The sequence below is a fragment of the Hyla sarda genome, chromosome 2 (assembly GCF_029499605.1).
Source record: "Hyla sarda isolate aHylSar1 chromosome 2, aHylSar1.hap1, whole genome shotgun sequence".
Lineage (NCBI taxonomy): Eukaryota > Metazoa > Chordata > Amphibia > Anura > Hylidae > Hyla > Hyla sarda.
In genome coordinates, this window is record NC_079190.1 from 292,869,983 (window position 1) to 292,894,296 (window position 24,314).

General features: G+C 40.8%; 1 protein-coding gene across 2 annotated transcripts in view; it reads right to left on the bottom strand.

The window, feature by feature from the left end:
* Positions 1–24,314, bottom strand: part of NECTIN3 (nectin cell adhesion molecule 3) — a 163,896-nt gene that overhangs the window by 53,378 nt on the left and 86,204 nt on the right. The window contains exon 6 of one of the 2 annotated variants that reach the window (XM_056557492.1): positions 11,248–23,054. The exons of the other annotated variant lie outside the window; for it this stretch is intronic. Coding sequence (XP_056413467.1) covers positions 22,471–23,054 — 584 coding nt within the window. The 3' untranslated portion in view covers positions 11,248–22,470. Of the gene's footprint in view, positions 1–11,247; positions 23,055–24,314 lie in introns of those variants that run through there. 2 annotated transcript variants of the gene reach the window in all.

The window sequence follows — 24,314 nt, forward strand, 5'->3', positions numbered from 1 at the left end:
GAGATGAATGATGCCGGGATCTTGGGGGGGGGGAAGAGGAATGATGCAGGGGTCTTGGGGGGGGGGGGAGATGAATGATGCAGGAGCCTTGGCGGGGGGGCAGATGAATGATGCAGAGGTCTTTGCGGGGGGTGGAGATGAATGATGCAGGGGTCTGGTCTTGGGGGGGGGGGAAATTAATGATGCAGGGGTCTTGGGGGGAGAGATTATTGATTCGGATGGGGAGTGTTAAGGCAGAAGGGGACAGAGGGGTCTGGGGGGACAGAAAAGTGTAAAAATAAATGATGCAGAGGTCTTGGGGGGCAGAGAAGTCTACGGGAGAACTAAGGGGGCCCATCCACATTGAGGACATTTCTCCGGCGGAATTCTGCTTGCAGCAGAGTCCAATTATTTTTAATGGTTTTCTTCTGCTCTGTGCATATTGTGGAATCACCACAGTTGAATTCCCCCAGCAGAATGGACGTACACCCAAAGAACTAACATGTTCGTTATTTAGGTGGACGTCCATTCTGCTGGTGGAATTCCACCGGACTGCATTGTCATCTATAGAGATGGGGCACATCCGTGCAGTCCTACCGCCAATGGCTTCTGTGGCGCCTGCAGCAAGTGGACATTCTGATGACTAAATGTCCACAGTGTGGAGAAGCCCTTAAGGGTCTGCAGGAGGAGGGGAAAATGGGTCTGGGGGGAGTACAGGGGGGAGATTCTGACAAACAGAGGAAACAGTGTCTGGCAGTATTATTTTTAGGGGTCATGATATCTGGCAGGGTTATAATGATTATTGTTGTCATACAGAGGATGAGATCTACTAACAAAGTGACCAAAATGATGTGCAGGCGTCAGACTCTGTAGAGGAAAATGGAGCTGAAAGAAGACAAAGACCAGAGGAAGAAGAAAAGGAAAGACAACAGTGAAGATGTCTCTTGTGAGCCATTATACAATTGTGTATTCTCATGATTGTCCCATCAGAGCTGTAGTCACTTGTAATTTCTGCAGTGATGATGGGTGACACTGTAGCCCAATCTGTGGCTATCCAACTGTAAAAAAAAATCTCCCATAATGCCTGAATCTTTGCATGCATGATGGGAGTTGTAGCTGTGTAACAGTTGGAGAGCCACTTAAACCGAGGTGATTTTAGAGTATGCAGCTTATTTTATTTTAATGGGTGTCTGACTGCTGCAACCGCCTTTGTAAAAGAAAAAAAAATGGGCTGCATAGTCTAACATCCCCGGGCCTATTTTTGCTCCTAGTCCGGCCCTGGAAGTAAGTGTATTACAGGTATTTCCCAACCATTAACTCTACAGTTGTTTCACAACTACAGTTCCCTTCATACTCTTCTGTCTGCATGATGGGAGTTGTAGTTTTGCAACAGCTGGAGAGTTCACATGGGGGGGGGCATAGTGGCACAGTTCATATGGGGGAGGAAGGCATGGTGTTTGACAGCATCATATTTAGGTACACATCATGTGGTAGTATATTCAGGGACATACTGTGTGACAGTATTATACCAGGGCACAGTGTGTGACAGTATTATACCAGGGGCACAGTGTGAAAGTTTTATACCAGGGGCACAGTGTGTGACAGTATTATACCAGGGGCACAGTGTGTGGCAGTATTATATTCAGGGACATACTGTGTGACAGTATTATACCAGGGCACAGTGTGTGACAGTATTATACCAGGGGCACAGTGTGAAAGTTTTATACCGGGGCACAGTGTGTGACAGTATTATACCAGGGGCACAGTGTGTGGCAGTTGGAGAACGATTATGACTTAATAAATAATGTTTTACAACAGGCAGCACCTATTTCTGGCATGGCACTGTGGCCACTAGGTGTGAACCAGGTCTTAGTGTTTAGCTCGGACCTTCACCGAATGGTCATAGAGGTTATTCGTATGGACATTAGGAGAGGTCATGTGGATAGAAAATTTCTAAAAAAAAAGAAAGAATGGATATACAGGTTAAAAGGGTTAATCCTTTTGGTCTCAATGAGAATCTTAATTTCTCGGCTTTTATTGAATAATGTGTATGGTATAGTCCTGATGATAAGCAGAGTGGGAAATGTGGAGAATATAGTTTATTGACATTTTCCTCCTAAATGTATTATCTTTTGGTCCTAGAAGAGGACTTAGTCTATTGATATATCAGACTAAAGTGGGTATCCTTCACATATGTTTTTTTTATGTGATGGCTGGGCAAGGCTGGTCATGGTTGGCAGTGGTTTCAGATTGGAGCTCAGGGTCTTATTTTACTATCACTTTTCTTTCCTAGCTCCCTCTAATAGGACCATCACAGTAAGAGCAAGGAACGGCACCGTGGTTGATGCCACCCTGTTAAGGACAGGGACAGAGGTGTGGGATCAGCAATGTAGGGGGCACTACTGTCTCTGGCTTTTATTTAATCTATATTCATTCTCTACCTCACCCTGCCCACCTCTGATTACCATAATCCCAAGATAATAGAAGTGATTCCAGTATATCCTCTAAGGGTGAGGATCTAGTAGGAGCACTGAGGGGACTAATACACAAAAAATATTGGTGTTTTTCTGGATGGCCACATACAAAAGAAATCATTAGTTGTCATGACGGAAGATCATGTATGGTGCGAGAGGATCTTGAACATCACACTTATATCCTCTATATATATCATAGAATAAGTGATTCTGCGGTAGCTAGTTTTGTATCATCGCTACTGCATATTTGCTGGCTATAGAATAAGTGCTCCTGTACCTTACTATCTAGTTATTGCGCCGGTCCGGCCCACCGTTACCAAGTCCAGCCTATGTGCAGCTCTAAACCTGTCTTTATATTAAACTTACCCCTGGTGTCACGGGCAGTGATCATGTGACCGGTGGTTACATAACAGTAGCTATGGTCACGGACATAAACAAAACACATCACATGACAAACTCACGGACTATGATTACATCATCGGTCCTAGCACCGCAAGGCCGGTCATATGACGGCTTGCCATGCGCTGCAATTGCGAAGGAACATAGCTGCAGGGATCGCGATAGTACGGTGATCCGGAAGTTACTATTTGGTCAATGGAAATATATGGCTATATAAGGCCATAACAGTCTTACATTATCCATGCACGGGTGTGGACGCACTATCTAGATACTATCTAGATACGGGCATGCATCGGACGCCATTGAGCTCCTATCTAGATGTCCTGACCATGGGGGTTGGTGCAGTTACCATTATTTTCCTTCTTGCACTATATGATATCCAGAACCATTTATTTTGGAGTGGAGTATCTTGAATGGTATCATACTTCTTCATACATGTGTATCGCTGTTGTTTCTAAACCAGCCATGCTCCCTGACATCGGTCCCTATCTAAAGGACTATTTTACCCAGGTGTTCCTTGAGAAAACCCAATATTATGGGGGGAAACGCGTCAGAAAGAGAGGACACAAAACTGTAATGTTGCATTTATTTATTTAATTGTGGTTAATACCTGATCTCTATGGTGAGCAAACACCTTTACGTCAAATAAATGTTTGGGAAATGGTCTAACAAAAAAAAAAAAAATAAAAGGTGGATTATTTGGACTTGAATTGTCCATTTCACCTTCTTTCCTTGACGAAAGGGTATAGATACAGGTTACGCCATCACAATCCACATATCCTGGTACACGGATGGACGCTGCTAGAAAACAGATTATTTACTCACTAGAACACTTAGACCTGATTTGCTTACTCTTCTGATCATTTTAAATATTATCAGGTATTCAGGTATAAAGTTGAAGGTGTCACGAATGTCTAATCACATGAGTATTTTTTTTATGCATATCAATAGACGATTTTTCAAATTATCTAAACAAAAAATACCCCATAAATAATCCCATTATAAAAACTGCACCCCTCAAAGAATTCAAAACGACATTCTGTTCCACTGGTGTTTGACAGACCTTTGGAACAGTGGGCTGTGCAAATGAAAAATAAAATATCATTTTCATGGACCACTGTTCAAAATATCTGTCAGACACCTGTGGGGTGTAAATGCTCATGGCACCCCTTGTTACATTCTGTGAGGGGTGTAGTTTCCAAAATGGGGTCACATGTGGGGGGGGTCCACTGTTTTGGCACCATGGAGGTTTTGTAAATGCACTTGGCTTTCAATTCCAGCCAAGTTCTCTCTCCAAAAGCTCAATGACACTCCTTCTCTTCTGAGCCCTGTAGTTAACCCACAGAGCACTTTACATCCACATATGGGGTATTTCCACACTCAGAAGAAATGGTGTTACAAATGTTAGGTGGTAGTTTTCCTATTACCTCTTGGTAATGAAAAATGTGGGGTAACACCAGCATTTTAGTGAAAAAAAAACTCAAAATTTTTAATTTTCATGTCCAACTTTAGCGAAAATTAATCAAACACCTGTGGGGTGTTAAGGCTCACTATACACCTTGTTATGTTCCGTGAGGGGTGTAATTTCCAAAATGGGGTCACATGTGGGTGTTTTTTTTGGCACCCCTGAAAATTTAAGAAAATTAAGTATTTCCCATAGAAAAGGATTGCAGTAACACGTTTTGCTATACACATTTTTATTCCCTTTGTGTGTATTGGAACTAAACGAAAAAGGGAGGAAAAAAAGAAAATTGAACATAATGCCACATGAAACTCCAAAAATGGTCTGGACAAAATTATTGGCACCTTTAACTTAATATTTGGACTCATTGCTAGCCACTTCAGAACTCTTCAGCGCTTTGTTGCCATCCATTTCTGGGTGCTTTTTGACATATGTTTGGGGTCATTGTCCTGCTGGAAGACCCAAGATCTCGGACACAAATCCAGCTTTCTGACACTGGGCTGTACAGTACTACCGAAAATCCATTGGTAATCCTCAGATTTCATGATGCCTTGCACACATTCAAGGCACCCAGTGCCAGAGGCAGCAAAACAACCCCAAAACATAATTGAACCTCCACCAAATTTCACTGTAGATACTGTGTTCTTTTCTTTGTAGGCCTCATTCCGTTTTCAGTAAACAGTAGAATGATGTGCTTTCCCAAAAAGCTCTATCTTGGTCTCATCTGTCCACAAGACGTTTTCCAAGAAGGATTTTGGCTTACTCAAGTTCATTTTGACAAAATGTAGTCTTGCTTTTTAATGTCTCTGTGTCAACAGTGGTGTCCTCCTGGGTCTCCTGCCATAGCGTTTCATTTCATTTAAATGTAACACTGATGCTCCCTGAGGCAGCAGGACAGCTTGAATATCTTTGGAACTTGTTTGGGGCTGCTTATCCACCATCCGGACTATCCTGCGTTGACACCTTTCATAAATTTTTCTCTTCCATCCATGCCCAAGGAGATTTGCTACAGTACCATGGGTTGCAAACTTCTTGATAATGTTGCGCACTGTGGACAAAGGCAAATCTAGATCTCTGGAGATGGACTTGTAACCTTGAGATTGTTGATATTTTCCCACAATTTTGGTTCTCAGGTCCTCAGACAGTTCTCTTCTCCTCTTTCTGTTTTCCATGCTTAGTGTGGCACACACAGACACACTATGCAAAGACTAAGTGAACTTCTCTCCTTTTTATCTGCTTTCAGGTGTGATTTTTATATTGCCCACACCTGTTACTTGCCCCATGTGAGTTTAACCCTTTAAGGACCCAGCCATTTTACACCTCAGGACCCGGCCATTTTTTGCAATTCTGACCACTGTCACTTTAAACATTAATAACTCTGGAATGCTTTTAGTTATCATTCTGATTCCGAGATTGTTTTTTCGTGACATATTCTACTTTAACATAGTGGTAAAATTTTGTGGTATACTGCATCCTTTCTTGGTGAAAAATCCCAACATTTTATGAAAAATTTGAACATTTTGCATTTTTTTAACTTTGAAGCTCTCTGCTTGTAAGGAAAATGGATATTCCAAATAATTTTTTTTTTTATTCACATATACAATATGTCTATTTTATGTTTGCATCATAAAATTTACGTGTTTTTACTTTTGGAAGTCACCAGAGGGCTTCAAAGTTCAGCAGCAATTTTCCAATTTTTCACAAAATTTCCAAACTCACAATTTTTCATGGACCAGTTCAGGTTTGAAGTGGATTTGAAGGGTCTTCATATTAGAAATACCCCACAAATGACCCCATTATAAAAACTGCACCACCCAGAGTATTCAAAATGACATTCAGTCCGCGTTTTAACCCTTTAGGTGTTTCACAGGAATAACAGCAAAGTGAAGGAGAAAATTCACAATCTCCATTTTTTACACTCGCATGTTCTTGTAGACCCAATTTTTGAATTTTTACAAGGGGAAAAAGGAGAAAATTTATACTTATATTTGTAGCCCAATTTCTCTCGAGTAAGCACATACCTCATATGTCTATGTAAAGTGTTCGGTGGGCGCAGTAGAGGGCTCAGAAGCGAAGGAGCGACAAGGGGATTTTGGAGAGTACGTTTTTTTGAAATGGTTTTTGGGAGGCATGTTGCATTTAGGAAGCCCCTATGGTGCCAGAACAGCAAAAATCCCCCACATGGCATACCATTTTGGAAACTAGACCCCTTGAGGTACGTAACAAGGAATAAAGTGAGCCTTAATACCCCACAGGGGTTTCATGACTTTTGCATATGTAAAAAAATAAAAATAAAATTTCACTAAAATGTGTGTTTCCCCCCAAATTTCACATTTTTGCAAGGGTTAATAGCAGAAAATACCCCCCAAACATTGTAACCCCATCTCTTCTGAGTATGAAGGTACCCCATAAGTTGACCTGAGGTGTACTATGGGTGAACTACAATGCTCAGAAGAGAAGGAGTCATATTTGGCTTTTTGAGAGCAAATTTTGCTCGGGGGCATTTCGCATTTAGGAAGCCCCTATGGTGCCATGACAGCAAAAAAAAAAAACACATGGCATACCATTTTGGAAACTAGACCCCTTGTGGAACGTAACAAGAAATAAAGTGAGCCTTAATACCCCACAGGGGTTTCACGACTTTTGCATACGTAAAAAAAAAATTAAAAAAAATCACTAAAATGTGTGTTTCCCCCCAAATTTCACATTTTTGCAAGGGTTAATAGCAGAAAATACCCCCCAAAATTTGTAACCACATCTCTTCTGATTATGGAGGTACCCCATAAGTTGACCTGAAGTGCACTACGGGCGAACTACAATGCTCAGAAGAGAAGGAGTCATATTTGGCTTTTTGAGAGCAAATTTTGCTCGGGGGGCATGTCGCATTTAGGAAGCCCATATGGTGCCAGGACAGCAAAATAACCCCCACATGGCATACCATTTTGAAAACTAGACCCCTTGAGGAACGTAACAAGGCATAAAATGAGCATTTACCCCCCACTGGTGTCTGTCATATCTTTGGAACAGTGGGCTGTACAACATTTTTAATTTGCACAGCCCACTGTTCCAAAGATCTGTCAGACACCAGTGGGGGGGTAAATTCTCACTGCACCCCTCATTACATTCCGTGAGGGGTGTAGTTTCCGAAATGGGGTCACATGTGGGGTTTTGTTTTTTTTGCGTTTGTCAAAACCGCTGTAACAATCAGCCACCCCTGTGCAAATCACCTCAAATGTACATGGCGCACTCTCCCTTCTGGGCCTTGTTGTGCGCCCCCAGAACACTTTACGCCCACATATGGGGTATCTCCGTAGTCGGGAGAAATTGCGTTACAAATTTTGTGGCGCTTTTTTCCCCTTTACCTCTTGTCAAAATGAAAAGTATAGGGCAACACCAGCATGTTAGTGTAAAAAGTTTATTTTTTTACACTAACATGCTGGTGTAGACCCCAACTTCACCTTTTCATAAGGGGTGAAAGGAGAAAAAGACCCCCAAGATTTGTTAGTCAATTTCTCCCGAGTACGGCGATACCCCATATGTGACCCTAAACTGTTGCCTTGAAATACGACAGGGCTCCAAAGTGAGAGCGCCATGCGCATTTGAGGCCTGAATTAGGGATTTGCATAGGGGTGGACATAGGGGTATTCTACGCCAGCGATTCCCAAACAGGGTGCCTCCAGCTGTTGCAAAACTCCCAGCATGCCTGGACAGTCAACGGCTGTCTGGCAATACTGGGAGTTGTTGTTTTGCAACAGCTGGAGGCTCCATTTTGGAAACCGTGGCGTACCAGGCGTTTTTCATTTTTATTGGGGAGGGGCGGGGGGCTGTGTAGGGGTATGTGTATATGTAGTGTTTTTTACTTTTTATTTTATTTTGTGTTAGTGTAGTGTAGTGTTTTTAGGGTACAGTCACACGGGCGGGGGATTACAGCGAGTTTGAGCTGCCGCGCAAAATTTGCTGCATCGCAAACTTGCAGCCTGATACTCACTGTAAGCCCCCTGCCCATGTGAGTGTACCCTGTACATTCACAGGGGGGGGGGGGGGCTCCAGCTGTTGCAAAACTACTACTCCCAGCATGCCTGAGAATGTTTGGGAGTTGTGGTTTTGCAACAGCTGGAGGCACACGGGTTGGGAAACACTGAGTTAGGAAACAATGTTTCCCAACCAGTGTGCCTCCAGCTGTTGCAAAACCACAACTCCCAAACATTCTCAGGCATGCTGGGAGTAGTAGTTCGGCAACATCTTTAGAGCCAGATGTTGCCGAACTACAACTCCCAGCATGCTTGGAGTTGTAGTTTTGCAACATCTGGAGGACTACAGTTTGCAGACCACTGATACAGTGGTTCCCAATCTGTGCCCTTCCAGATGTTGCAAAACAACTCCCAGTATGCCAAAACTGTCCAGGCATGCTGGGAGTTGTAGTTCTGCAACATCTGAAGGGCCAGATGTTACAGCACTACAACTCCCAGCATGCCTGGACAGTAAGGGCATGCTGAGGATGTGTAGTTTTGCAACATCTGGAAGGGCACAGTGGTCTCCAAACTGTGGACCTCCAGATGTTGCAAAACTGCAACTCCCAGCATGCCCAGACGCCAAGGGCTGTCTGGGCATGCTGGGAGTTGTAGTTTACAGGGTCCTATTACAGCAATGCATGTCACTTTACGGCGACGTGCATTGCTGTAAAGGGCCCGACCGCGGCTGAAGATCGACTCACCTGTCGCCGCTGCCGCCGTCTTCATCGTCTGGATCCGGGTCTTCAGGGACGAGGTAAGTACCGGGGCCGGTCCCCAGCACTCCCCCGTCCCCCGCCGCGTCCTCCGGTCTTCCTCCCGTCCTCTCCGGACTTTCAGGGGCCGGGCAGGACGGGAGGAAGTAACCGCCCCCCCTCCTGCGATTGGTCGGTTAACTAACCGACAGATCGCAGGGGATCGGAGGAGGTGGCCGGCTTGCCACCTCGCTCCGATACTCCAGCATGGTCCTGGCTGTCTGTGACAGCCGGGATCATGCGAAATTACCGGGCGGTCGGGTCCCAGAGACCCGATCAGCCCGGTATCGCCGCAGATCGCAAGGGCGATTTCCCTTGCGATTTGCGGCGATCGCCGACATGGGAGGCCTACATGGCCCCCCTCGGCGTTTGCCCTGGATGCCTGCTGAAGGATTTCAGCAGGCATCCAGTTCCGATCTCTGCCCGGCGAGCGGCAGAGACCGGAAAACGCCATGACGTATGCATACGTCATGGGTCCTTAAGACCCAGGGTGTGAAGACGTATGCATACGTCATGGGTCCTGAACAGGTTAAAGGAACATCGCATGCTTGAAACAATCTTATTTTTCTACCATTTTGAAAGGGTGCCAGTAATTTTGTCCAGCCCATTTTTGGAGTTTGGTGTGACATTATGTCCAATTTGCTTTTTTCCTCCCTTTTTTGGTTTAGTTCCAAAACACACAAAGGGAATAAACGGGTATAGCAAAACATGTGTTATTGCAATCCTTTTCTGTGATAAATACTTAATTTTCTAGAAAAATTTCAGGGGTGCCAACATTTATGGACATGACTATGTCAGAACCCCTGTGCAAATCACCTCAAATGTACATGGCGCTCTCTCACTCCTGAGCCCTGTTATGTGTCCGCAGAGCATTTTACGTCCACATAATGGGTATTTTTTCCTACTCAGGAGAAATTGCGTTACACATTTTGGGGGTCTTTTTTTCTTTTTACCTCTTGTGAAACTGAAAAGTATGGGCAACATCAGCATGTTAGTGTAAAAAAGAAATTTTTTTTTTACAATAACATGCTGGGGTAGACCCCAACTTTACCTTTTCGTAAGGGGTAAAAGGAGAAAAAGCCCCCCAAAATTTGTTACTGGAAATAAAAATCCTAGTGTGATACTGTTGGTGTATAGTGGGCACGTGCTGGTTAGTGCACTTTACCGTAGCGGGTTGTGCTGCGGGCACAACATCTTAATCCGCCTGTAGACTCACACGGAGCCGTAGATATCCCGAGTCAGAGATTCCAGCGCTTAGCGGTGTTAGGTAGGTGGCTGCCTCTGCATCCTTAAACGTGACTGGCAAGTCCGGTAAGACGTATGGGAATTAGGAGAGAAATTAGGATGAGATACGGCACCTCCTCCGGTTATGGCGGTGTGATGAATTGGAAATAAAAATTATAAAAACAGGCCCAGTTAAAAGAAGGCCTAAATAAAAACAGCCTTCTTTTAACTGGGCCTGTTTTTATCATTTTTCTTTCCAATTCATCACACCAACATAACCGGAGGAGGCGCCGTATCTCATCCTAATTTCTCTCCTAATTCCCAAAATGTGTTAGGCAGTTTCTCCCAAGTATGGAAATATCCCATATGTGACCCTAAACTGTTTCCTTAAAATACGACAGGGCTCTGATGTGAGAGAGCGCCATGCGCATTTGAGGCCTAAATTAGGGATTTGCATAGGGACGGACCCGGATGCAAGCATTACATTTGCCTACGATACCAAAAATATCCTACAGCAGTGTTTCCCGAATGGGGTGCCTCCAGCTGTTGCAAAACACCCAGCATCCCTGGACAGTCAATAGCTGTCCCCCAGTACTGGAAGTTGTTGTTTTGCAACAGCTGGAGGTTCAGTTTTGGAAACAGTGCCGTACGAGAGTTTTTTTTTAATTTTTTATTTTTTTTTGGGGGGGGGGAGGGGTGTGTATATGTAGTGTTTTATTTTTATTTTTTGTAGTGTTTTTAGGGTACATTTACATGGGCAGGGGTTCACCGCAAGTTTCCTACTGGGAGTTTGAGCTGCAGCGGAAAATTTGCCACAGCTCAAACTTGCAGCGGGAAACTCACTGTAAAATCAATTTTAAGAGAAGACAATAATAAATCTGCATTGTCAGGATTTTTTTCTTGCTTTTGATGTTGAAGTATTGCTCTAAAAACTTGGAAGTATGGAATTTCAATTATTTATTAAAAATGTATATTACAATATAATAGTAATAAACATTGCTTAACAGCAAACATCACAGCAAGCACCAACAATTGCAAAAATAACAAATTATTCATCATAAAAACATAGTTTACTCTAGCAAATCATAAAAAAATTGGTAAACTCAACTTTGGGCACATAAAAAAACTCCAGAATCTGAAAATTACATCCTAACACTTACCAGAAGCGCAAGTAAAATATTTTATTATATTTATAAAAATTCACATTATAATATGCTTTTCTAACCTCCAAATATGTTATTGCAGATAAAATTAAGATCTTAAGACCACCATTCTCAAAGAGATTTTACAATCGTATACTTCTGTTGAACTATTTTAAACAGAAGTTTTTTTTTTTTTTTTTTTTGGTTGAATTCAAAATCATTCACATCCCTGATAGCAGCAACAAATAGTTATGCTCCTACATACATTCGAAATTGTAAAAGCAGAAAAATAAGCCACTTATTACAAATCTATAAGCACATGATATATAGCCGGCTACTAGAAAAACTATTTCTGAAATAGTACCTAAGTTGTCTGTGACCAAACGTAAACCTAACAATCATTGGTCAGCACTTCATAAAAAAATTATTTAAAGCCAAATAAATACTTCAGTAAATGTAATTTACTTGAAGATCTCTTGCAGTGCATGGCTGGTATTGGGAGAACCCTTCGGAAATTCTCAGGGGTTCCTTTAGTTTTGTAAACAATCAACTGCTTGAGGAAATTGTTACAAACATGCCTATCCAGCAAGATGTCACAAAGTGACCATAGGTATGGTCCCGATCCAATGACTCCTAATTACTGTTGATCATGCCCACACAAAAATTCATTTTTGTTACTAGTACTGGAATATGCCACTCGTTTGACACTTACAATACATAAAGTATTCCACACAACTGAATGTACGTTAAAAATAAAGTTAGTATTAATACCATTTAGGCTTTTATCTGCAGTCCCAGACTGACAAATTGTAGACTACTTCATTCTAATTTGCCCAGACGTCAAAAGTCAACAGTTACTTAACTCTCACTGATACTGTACCGTGAGCATCATAGATAAAATGAACGCAACTTGCTCTGGTAAACAAAGATACTAGATTGGGTTAATAATCGTATCAAAGATAGTAGGAAAAAAAACTAAAAAGGATTTACTATAGGTAAGGAAACGATTTACAAGGTCTGGAAGACAGTAGGCAGGAAAATAGTTTGTACTCTCTGTAAAAGAATAGGCAAAAAAACGCAAATCACGCCTTAACATCAGTTCAAGTTGTACAAACAGCTGAGACATTTTAATGGATATGGGAAACATTTACTAAGTCTCTAAGACATGAAGACATCTCTAGATTTTACAGTGTGGTTTCTCCAAAGCTGCAATAGTATTCCGTAAAAAGAAACAATAAGCACACAATAGATCAGAGCTGTACACAAGATCTACAGCTAAAACCCCTCCCAGTATATTGGTTCTAATGTAAGAGGAAAGAACTATACTTTCAGAATGCATAACACAATAGTTAGAGATGGCAAATGCACATAGGAGGTAATGAAATGGTTGAATTCTAACGCATTAGGCCAATATGGTCTATACAATGACTATTAGAATATCATCTGTTTGAGTTTGGATGAAAAGACTAGTTAATCAATGATAAACAAGAGCGTCCCAAAGCATGGGGCAAACGTGACCACCTTGAGCAAACTAGCATGGCTACATAGCGATCAGATTATATGATCTCTACATCCGCTACATTTCACCTAACAACTACTGATGCCTTCCCCTTACTTTTAGCACAGTACAAACTAACAGGTATCTGGTGAATCTAAGTGAGGAATATTATCCTTTAAAATCTCAGTAATGAATTCACTATTTCAAATAACACACAATACATGAATTCTTCAGTCCGAAACCTCATTTACTTCTATATATAGATGTTATTTGCTGATCGTCTGTGGATTAGAGACGCCGGCCTGCACTACTCAGTTGAACTCTGAAGTTTCAGACATACCTTTTATACTAGGGCTCTATTTCCTATGAAACTAATGACAACAGGAGATAAGACAATTGTCTTGTATTTACATATTCATGGAATAAAGCACAATTTTGCATTGTCACTGTAGAGCCCAAAGGGCTGGCTTCTGCTCTCTGCCCCCAAAGTAGTAGCATTGAGGGGGGGGGGGGGGGCGATTGTCCTAGTCTATAGGGATCATGAGTGAATTACACTTACAAGTTGATAGTAAAGTTGTTCATTGCCTTAAGACATTTTGGCCCCTTGAGATGTAGAGAAAAGTGAAATCGAGGAATTTAGCATCTAAATTGAGTTCCAAACTGTTTATTATGTGAATTGTATTTTACTTTTTAAATATAATTACATTAGCTAAGTGGATTTACTGCCTGCTACTGAAGGCACCTGACTAGGTTGGTTTTATCAATTATAAGAAAGACCAAACTGCAGTATACATATTATCATTGCTAAAGGGAGACCTTGTTATAAGCATTACAATGAGTTAAGACCAATGAGCCATTTTCAGGATTATATCACATTTTCTGATACACTTTTGGAACCCAAAATCAGGTGTGGATCATAATAGGAAAGAGAATAGAAAAGACAAATACTAATATCAATACTAAATCCACTTTAAGCTTAACAAAGTGTATCAAATAAAACCTGATCAAAACCCGGATAAAAATTTTCTTGAAAATCCTGCTAAAGCCTCCAGTATCCTGCTACTTTCCGATGCGATCCTCTTTCTAGGTGTTGGGGGTTGACGCGTCAGACTGCAGCACAGGTGGAAGACCAGGGCTCCATACGTCACAGTGCCACTCATCAATCACTGGCCAAGACGGGAAATTGCTGCGACCGGTGATTAGCTGAGCTGCAGTCTGCGGTGCTGACACACAGCAACCACGAAGAGGACCACACCGGAGGAGAGAAGCAGGATACTGGAGGAAAGGCGGGAGTAAAGATTTTAAAAACCAAGTTCTATGTTGAAGTACTCCTTTAAATGTTCAGGAGTACCCATATGTCCTTAGTAGAAGTAAATGGGTATGCGTAAGGGTACCCGTATAAGGTAGTGCTGACAAAAAGTGAGCAGTTATCTTTTTTTAGTTCCAACATTATGAACTATTCAATTTTTTTAAATATATTTTTAAAGCACTTGTGTTACATTTTTCTAATAGAACCAATGAATTAATTGGGTTATGATATAACATTCTGTCCCTTAGAGGTGCTGAACTTTGCAATAATTCAGTAGAGAATTATAAATTTAAGGGTATTAAAACTGGTTTCAGTGGTGGAAGTTCAGGTTCCTCTGTCAGGAGTAGAAATAAAGTTTTTCCTGTGCAAAATAATTGTATTGAACCAAATATATGACCTCTTTACCTTGCTCTTGGTAGGTTTAGTTCAGACACCAACATTAGGAGGACCTGTTCTCCAAGGTAAAGCAAGAAGAAATGTATTTCTATATTTACTTCCTTTCCTTTCTAATTCTCACCCCTCAGGTTATACAATCTAATGGTAACTTACATGCTGTAAGTAACTTTTGTTATATAGCGCCAGCACTATCATACTTTACATTACTGAACTGTACAAAATCAGCATCTTCAAATTATTAAAGAGGTCATTCAGCTACTAAAGACGTATCCCCTATCTCAAGAACAGAGGCCGGCTGTCCCTGCTGAATGTCTAGCCCCCACCTTTCGAAACTTAAACCTCTCGGCAGTGAGGGCCTGCTCGTCCAATCATCGGCCACAAAAGTTTTCTGCCCTAGTTGGTGACTGGCTGAGAGGTACTTCACTGACATGAGGTGGGGGCCGTAGGGTTCAACAGGAAAAGGGTAAGTTTTTAATAGCTGGATAACCCCTTTAATTTGTCAAGACATAAATGGCATTTAATTCACCCCAACAAAAAAATTGTGGATTTGCATTTATGCATGACTTTCTAATTAGAAAACATTTTTTTAGGAGCTGGTATTTTACAGGAAAGTTTTAACTTGTATGTTTGCCTAGGGCAAAATACAGCAGTTTGGATGTCAGCGTAAGTAATTTTTTTTCTCCCGTTTTAAACTGTCAAAAAACGAACCAAAAAAGAAAAACCAAAAACATAAAAAACTAACAGTGATACATCTAGAAGTCCAGCATTAAACAATCATGACAAAGCGTCATGGCTTATGAGTTACAGATTGCAGGTGCCTTGGTGCCCATCAACTGGAAAACAATGCTACAAAATTTGGCAAACTCAAACACATCAAAATATCTAAACAAATCTATTAAGAAGAAAAGCATGTTTCTTCATAGTAGAAATAAAAGGAACAGAAGAAAAAAACAACTTGTATACATGAATGCAATGTTGTTCAGTGGTAACCACAGGCATATCTTGAAGGTTCTGGGCCTCAGGGTGACTATAATACAAATCTTTATTGCATGGACACATTTCTTGAAGTTATGAGAAACAGAACAGCACACGACAAACTATAGGTACTGTCATTGCTTAGACAAGGTCTCAAAATTAGCTAAAAGGTTCGAGCAAAATGACAAAAGTCAAGTCATTTTTAGGCACTTTTCCTATCCGTAGCAGATGAAGTACACAGTAATGCCATAAAATGAAATTTATGCAAGGTGAGTGTCATTTAAAATAGGCATAAAACTTACTTGATGGTAAAAACAGTTTACAGTGCACAGCACACAATTTTATCTTACAAACTTTCTTCTAGGATCAGTATTAATATTATCGGTTTCTTATCTGACACCAGCATATTTTTGCAAGGTCTTGCAAAGTCTTAGCATGTAGTTAAGTTGAACATGATGGGATATTAAACTGTGTTTGAGAGAGAACCAAAAGTTGACAATAGTGTAACTTTGATTCACAAGACTACTCTCTATGGGGGACATTTATCAAGGTATTTAGAGCCTTTTTTTCCTTACAAAAGTAGCACAAAAAGTCGCACATGCACCTAAGCACTTTTTTGTGCAACTTTTGTGGGTAAGCAAAAAGTTACAAACAGCCTCACCTAAGTAAATTTCAGTTTTTACTTTGCAGTAGTCAGGTATTTATAATGTGCAAAAGTCGCACATAGGCAAAAAAAAAACAATCGCAAACCCCTTACAAAAAGTCGCAAGTCTGCTCCAGGTCTGACCTGGAGTACAAAACTCATGCACGTGAGCAAATTTAAAAAGTTGCCGCTGACGCTCATTTCCCCCCCGCTGCCGGGGAGAGATGGGCGGCAGCGGTGAGATGAGCGGCCAGGGCAGCGGAGCCAGCAGGCCCCAGAAATATGAAACTACACTGTCATATCATATTTCCCGACCTGGGCTGTGATTGGCCAAGACCGACCAGCCAATCACAGCCCAGGTCGGGAAATATGAAATGACAGTGTAGTTTCATATATCTGGGAGACGGCCGGCTCCGCTTCTCGGTTCCTCCTGTCCACAACTACCAGCCGTTGCAACTACAACTCCCAGCATGTCCTCACTGAAAGGGCATGCTGGGAGTGGTAGTCCTGTAACAGCTCAGGTAGCCGGCGGTTGGGAGATGTGGAGAGCGGAGGGGTGGGGGACATGAGCAGAGGTGGTGGGGGAGATGAGAGGCCGGCTGGCTCCCAAAAATACTAAACTAGACTGCGATTTCATATTTCCCGGGCAGTGCCCTGATTGGCCGAGACCAACCGCAACCCGGCCACCCGCCCGCAACTACCATTGTGAATACAATTCCCAGCATGTCCTCACTGTTAGGGCATGCTGGGAGTTGTAGTCTTGCAACAGCTAACGGGTGGGTTTTAGGTGTGGGCAGGTGGGCGTTGAGCGGCTGGTGCCGCCAGCTGTTCCTGAACTACAACTCCCATGACAGGAGTTGTAGTTTAGGAACAGAGTGCCTCCAGCTGTTGCTAACATACATGTTATATCATTACCAGACAGCCAAAGGAAATGTTTGGAAATGATGGGAGTTGTGGTTTAGCAACAGAAGTAGGCTCCCTGTTTGGAAACGTTGGTTTATGAGCGTTTTCCCTAAAGGAAGGCACTATAAATGTACTAACCAATTTTCCGTGTTTTTTTTTCCGCCTAATTTCAGATCTGTGTATGCAGAGGACTTCTTCAGAATCGGTGGACTGCGTCGATGACCAGCGGTTTTTTATTTTGTTTAAAATTAATAAAATGGTTAACAAGGGCTTGTGGGGGAGTGTTTTTTGGAATAAAAGTTTTTAAAAAGTGTTGTTTTTATTTATTTTACAGGCTTAGTAGTGGAAGCTGTCTGATAGTCCAGTACTAAGCCGGGGCTTAGCGTTAGCCACAAAAAACAGCTAGCGTTAACCCCCAATTATTACCCTGATACCCACTGCCACAAGGGTGCCAGGAAGAGCTGATACCAACAGGTCGGGAGCGTAAAAAATGGTGCTCCTGGGCCTTGGCGGTAATAGGCATTATTTAGGCTAGGGAGGGCCAGTAACAATGGTCCTCACCCACCCTGGTAATGTCAGGCTGTTGCTGCTTCGTTGGTCTCTGGCTGAGAATAAAAATAGGGGGAACCCTATGCATTTTATTTTTTATTATTATGTATGCAAAATATGTGTGGGGGTTCCCTATATTTTCAGCTTACAAAAATATATATATATTTATATATATATATATATATATATACGCATATATATATATCACATTGTGATAGTATAATAAATATGTCTCACATAAGCAAAAAACAAAGCAAGAAAAATGCCTACAGAACTAGCTTACCAAAGCAACAATGATAAATGTCCCCGTATATTGGTTTCTTAAAATGACCATGCTTTAGGCATATTACGGTAGGGTGCAGTCAACTAAAGATGTAAACGCAATATGCTCACTCCTGTTAACTCCACATACAGGTTTACTGAAGAGTGACTAACACTATTGGTGAGCTTTGGCTATTGTATTATTTGACATAATATGTATACCTTCAGAAACCAAGATGCAAATGATGCACAAGTTCATAGACCAAATAAATAGCTGAGATCATGAATCCCCATTTATGCTAGTTACCTTTATGTTGATATGTTGGAAGTAAAAACATGTCTAAGCTTTATAAGGAAAAGCTGTAAGCTGTAACGGAAATAAAAATTATATTGTACAGTCTGTTACCAACCTCTAGAGACTACTACTAGCTAGGCTGGTTTACATAACCATATATTTTTACTTATTAGTATTTATATTATGGCTTCAACACTTGGACTTCCTGTGGTTCTGCTAAACCAAACAGATCCCCATAGGGTACCATGGTGATATATACATCACAGAACCATTGTGAGGTCCATATTTTCAAGTCATAATACTAAAACTAAAATGTGGACCATGTTCCACACATAAATTAACCTAGTGTGATGTTTCATATTCTAGTCTTACAGGGGTCAGGTGAAATGTGCCAAAAGTACTTAGATATGCATTTTTAGGTGTCAATGAGCTACAAACTAAAATCTATGTGATTTACTTGCAGAGATTTCTGTTACAATTTATGTCAATAGTAAATCTCTTGGGCTAAGAGAAGCACTGACCTCCACTAATCCTTAACTTCTAGCTAGTGGTGGATAAAATTGCAAAAAAAAAAAAAAAAAATGTGTGCACTAAAATTTGCGACTTACTTCTCCCCCCGCCCCCCTAAAATGGTGGTGGAAAGCCCCAAGTAACCCAACCCCCCATGGGTGTTACAAACTAAATGCTATATACATGTCATAGCTATAATTTTAACCAGTGTGAATGTCCTCTCTAGTGCGACATGCCCTTAAATAAACCAACTCGGCAAGACCTACAATGGTTTCTGTATCCTACGAGACAAACTGTATAGTTAAAAAGAAAAAAAAAAAAAAAGATGTGGAAGTCAGACGGTCATTCAACATGAATATCTCACTTTGGAACAGAAAGGATAAAACAGAAAATATACAAGGTAAACTTTATCAATTCTTCTATGGATATCATTTAGAGAATGGCCGCGATTATTGTCAATTGTGAGAAACCCCCACAGGATAGTTCTTAAATGACATAATAGCTGTGGGACACACTGAGCAGCAGAACATTCCTCCTTACCCTCATAACCATAGTGATGAGGAGTTTGCATAATGTGGCGGTCAAGTACGCACACTCATGCTCCATTCAGTTTCTATGGTACCTAAAAATACAGCAGAACCCTACTTTAGGATACTCAGAACGTAAATTAGCAATAAACCTCCATTGTTGTCTTTAGATATGAAGACAGAAAGGTGGCATAAAGAGTCTTATTCACCAGACAAAGCTCAGTGGGGAAAAATATATGAACATTAACTCTTCTCCAGGAGAAAATCAGCTTGTTTTCTGAAGCTACCTATTGGAGGCAGCTTCACTATAAATCAATTTTCAACCTTTTAAAAGAGCCTTGAAACATGATTTTGGGATTATAGGCCAAACTAGAACATTATGTTGGCAGTAAGACTTCCTGGTTTGGCTGTCTCGCAAAGGAGACACATTACCCTTTCAGATCGACATCAAATGTTTCTCTCCCAGCCAGACGGCACCCTACACTATACTGATGAGGGACAAGAAACTGCTGCCTACAAATGGGTACTCTTTCTTCTGAAGAAAATTTTGGCTTGAATAATATTCTCTACTAATGTTTAAATGCTCTTTTAGGGTTGAGCACTGATTACAGGGAGGCTACCTCCAATATATCTACAGGAAAAAAGTTTCTACACCAAAACAGAAGGGGATTCTGTATTTAAAGAGCAGTGAGACTATGAAACTCTTGGCCAGAGGAAGGGGTCATGGTGAACTCATTAAAAGAGTTCAAAAGGGGATGGATACACTTCTGGAGTGTTACAGCATTACACGTTACGATCACTATATTCTGGAGAAGGGTTGTTGATCCAGGAATTTATTTTGATTTACAGAATTGCAGTTGGGAAGGGAGTTTTTTTTTTCTTCCTCTGGATAAACACTGCAAGGTGATAGGCAGAACTAGACTGATGTACTTCTTTTTCAGCCTTGCAAACTACGTTACTAATAGATGGACCTAGCTAAACAGACAAGAATTATTTTGCATCTGTTGGACAAGAGCTACTATGCATAAAGTGGCCCCGATTTACTATTGCAAACGCACAAAATGCCTATGTCCAATGCACTGGATCTCTATATAGAAATGTTGTAGAATTATTATACTATCTTATGGTGGATTCATTATATTCGACAATATGGGTACGGATTTGTAGTAAATAGGTTTAGAGACAAATGAATGTACTGGTGAAATGGTAATATGAGATTCCTATTTGATATATAGAATTTTTGATAAATTGTTTAAATAACAATAGGGTCTGTATGCACTTAATTTTATATTGTTGCACTGTCATTTTATATATTTTGCACTGTCACTTTATATATTTTGTCATGCATTTTTTACAATGGGCACTTGCACTTTGTAAGGCATGTCCCCAGAGGTAATATGATATCTTATAAAAGTCATCATTCACTCGTGCGCTGCCTATCAATGTGCGCTAGCTCTCAGAGTACACAATGCATTCAGATGTCTAAAAGCGCTATGCGCGTGTCCAGCCAGGAGAGGGCTTGTACATGTGCAGTGACGCTGATACCCATTGTGTGCTTCTCCGGCATCCTGTGGAGGGTGCGCCAAGTCAGGTGATAGGCGAGCGCACGGAAGTGAAGTTAGCGTTCTGGAAGTAGTGCTTAGAGCTGCAAAATATAAAAGGGGAAAGGGATGACGGACATACTGTAGCCCCCTGAAGAAGGAGCCAAAACAGCAGCTGTGAGGGGTAGTGGAGCGGTGAGGCATCAGCATAATGGGTGAGAACAATTTGGCACTTTATGCACTTATGGGATATGTAGTATGATACTGGTTCAGTGAGCCTGCCCGAACTTTTATAGCAGTGTTTTCTGTTATATCGGTAGCACAAAAGTGTGGGATATTGATGCATAAATATTACAGTTGTGCATAAGATATCATATTCCTCCAGGTATTTTGCGATATATAAATATATGGAAGTGTGCTCTTTGATATATTAATGCTGAGCCGTAAGCTCCAATTGTGTACATTGGTAAACCCTGTCTGTAAAGTCTCATTTGGATTTTAATGTTATGCGATAATAAAATTTGATTTTATTTTTGACTCAATTAAGTGTAAGTTCTACATTTCTTTGGTGTACAAGGATTCTATGATAGCAGTTTATAACCAATATTTATAGAGCACCATTGTTAGCAAACTGATAAACTACATGTCTGGGGAATATCTACGGAAATAGCTTCTTTAAATTATCAGTAGGTCAAGCATAAGATGGTAAAAGAAAAGCAAAGATGAAACTATGCACATACTAAATGTACTAGAAATAAAGAAATCAGAGGAATATTGACAAAGGGGAAACAAAAATCTTGTGGCTACAATAAAACAAAATATTCTTTTTTAATTTTCTATATATAAAAAAAGTCATCAATGCACATAAAAGAAAAACAAAAATTAAATAACATTACAAATCTGATCTACACTGTCTGGTAGTTCAATGCTATAAGCGTTTAAACAAATATTTTCTCGAGTGAAATACTAAACATACAGCACTTAAACGGAGCTGTAGAAAAAGTACAAAATTGCTAAAAAATACCTTACAAAAATAAATTGCGTCCTTGAATGTGGTAAAGCATTGTACAAATAAATGTTCAGATTGTTCTCTTAAGTGCTCCTAAAGGTAACTGGGCTATGGTACATTTTATTGATAGCAGCATTGTTTCCTAACCGTACCAGTTTGCAGGCCATGGCAGAAAATGCAATGGATATGGATTCAATTCTCATAGAATTATCTACAGAAAGTTTTCCTGTATTGAGGCACCTGCAAGAGCTATTATAAAAGACCTACAGTGCATAAGTAGAAAAAAATGTATCTACACTGCCCACACACCATTTCAATGTATTGGTCAACTGTGAAACACATTTCTGCTGTTAATGCCATGTTACTAATAGGCTTGTCCCATAGTCTTGACTGGCTTACTGGAAATTTGCTATACTAATAAATCATTTCTTCATAATTCTACATTTATTTACATAGCTCAAATTTGTGAAGGCGCAAGAAATTATCTGACTAATCCCGTTTAGGATATGGTAAAATAGGCAAAAAAAATAAAAATTGCAACAAAAAGATCAGAAATGTAAATCTGACAATCATGTAGCTGAATGCACATAAGTCCACTTGCAGCAGTCTTTACACGTACCACTCCCTTCTGGATATGACAGAACCATCCACATGGGAAACCAAGTCATCTTCATTGTCGAAGTTCTGATTGTATCGTGAAACTACTGGCATGTTTTTGTCAGTATAATTATTGACTGGTCTGTCAAAGTGCTCCTGATATCTGTTATAGCTTACAATATGGTTCCAATCTGAGCTGTCGTCATCATGGAGATATTCATTATAAATATGATCACTACTTTTAAGGTCAACCTCCTTTTTCAGGCTGTCAGGAAATGGATCAAGGTCTTCTGGTTGCAGAACATCAATCTGGGACTCTTTCTGCATATCTGAAGGAGGAATGTAGCTCTTGGTAAAATAATCACCACGGAACGTCTGTTTTCTTCTGTGGTATATAACGCCAATTAGCACGATTAAAAGAATTAAAAAAAGACAACCTCCAACTACGCTACCAATAATGGTGCCAAAATTTCCATCCTGTAAAGTTGCCATAGTTGAAGCTGGAATTTGAAATTTTCTGGAGGATGTTGTTAAGTCTGCATCATAGGTTGAATGGGTCTGTGAAATTGTAGGAGGTGCAGTAGTAACAGGAGGATCTAATGGAAGCAGACATGGACAAAAAGGTAAAACAATGTTAATATATTCTAACAACTAAGGTAGATAATGACAATGAATATGGCTTTTAATGTCAAATATAAGAATACAGATGCAATCAGAGGTGATCATACACAAAATCTAGAGTCTTGGTGTTCTTCACAGCAAAATAATCACATTTCCTTTTATATAAAACTGAGCAGATGCAATGGACACCACCACTTTTTAGACAATATAAACAGCCTTTAAAGGGGAAATATCATGGGGAAAAAACGTATCCAGCGGTCGGATTCCCAAGCTCTCCCCGCGTGACACCCCCCCTCCATATATCTCTATGGGAGAGCCGTTCGGCTATCTTCAGCTCTCCCATATACATACATGGAGGTGGGGTGGCAGCCGCCTCTTTGTGTGAGGGTTATGACTCACCGCTCCCAGGGAAAGCCGGGCACCATACAGGAGATCGCAGGGGGTCTCAGCGGTCCCTAATCTTCTCCTTCAATGTGTTTTAAAGGGGTACTCCTCCGGTGGAAAACGTTTTAAAGGGGTACTCCGGTGGAAAACTTTTTTTTTTTTTTTTCAATCAACTGGTGCCAGAAAGTTAAACAGGTTTGTAAATTACTTCTATTAAAAAATCTTAATCCTTCCAGTACTACGTGCGCTTCTTCCGGCCTTGTCATGAGGCCGGAAGAAGCGCACACAGCGGGAAAACCGCTGGCTGTCGCCTCTGAGCACCCTGCATCAGGTCTGGAACCGGTGATGTCCATGTGGACAGTTGAAGCAGAGTCGGCCAACTGAAGCCTAGCGATGAGTGCGGGTAACCGTGTCTCTTCTATGCTATGTATTTAGTGACACAGTCATGTATGTGCTGTGATTCTTGACCAATAAATAACACAACAGAAAAAACGAGAGCTGTGCTTTCATGACACTATTCATTTCTAGGATACACTCCAAATTCACAATGAATTTTTGGCATCCATTAAATAAACTACGGGTAAGCATGTTCTAAGATGTGACTTTTGGAAAGCAGCATGTACCTTTGCCGTGTAGAGGTATAACTCTGGACAGTCACAAAACCTAAACATGGCAACTGTTTGGGTTTTTAGAAAAAAAATCTGTGAGATTTTTGTGCATTTTAATCATTGCAGCATTTTCTGTGTAAGCAATATAATATCAAAGTGCTGAAAGTCACAATATATTTTTGGGATGGGCACCAGAACAACTCGGATTCTTGTTTCTCGTCTTGCTATATTTAGTAGGCTTCT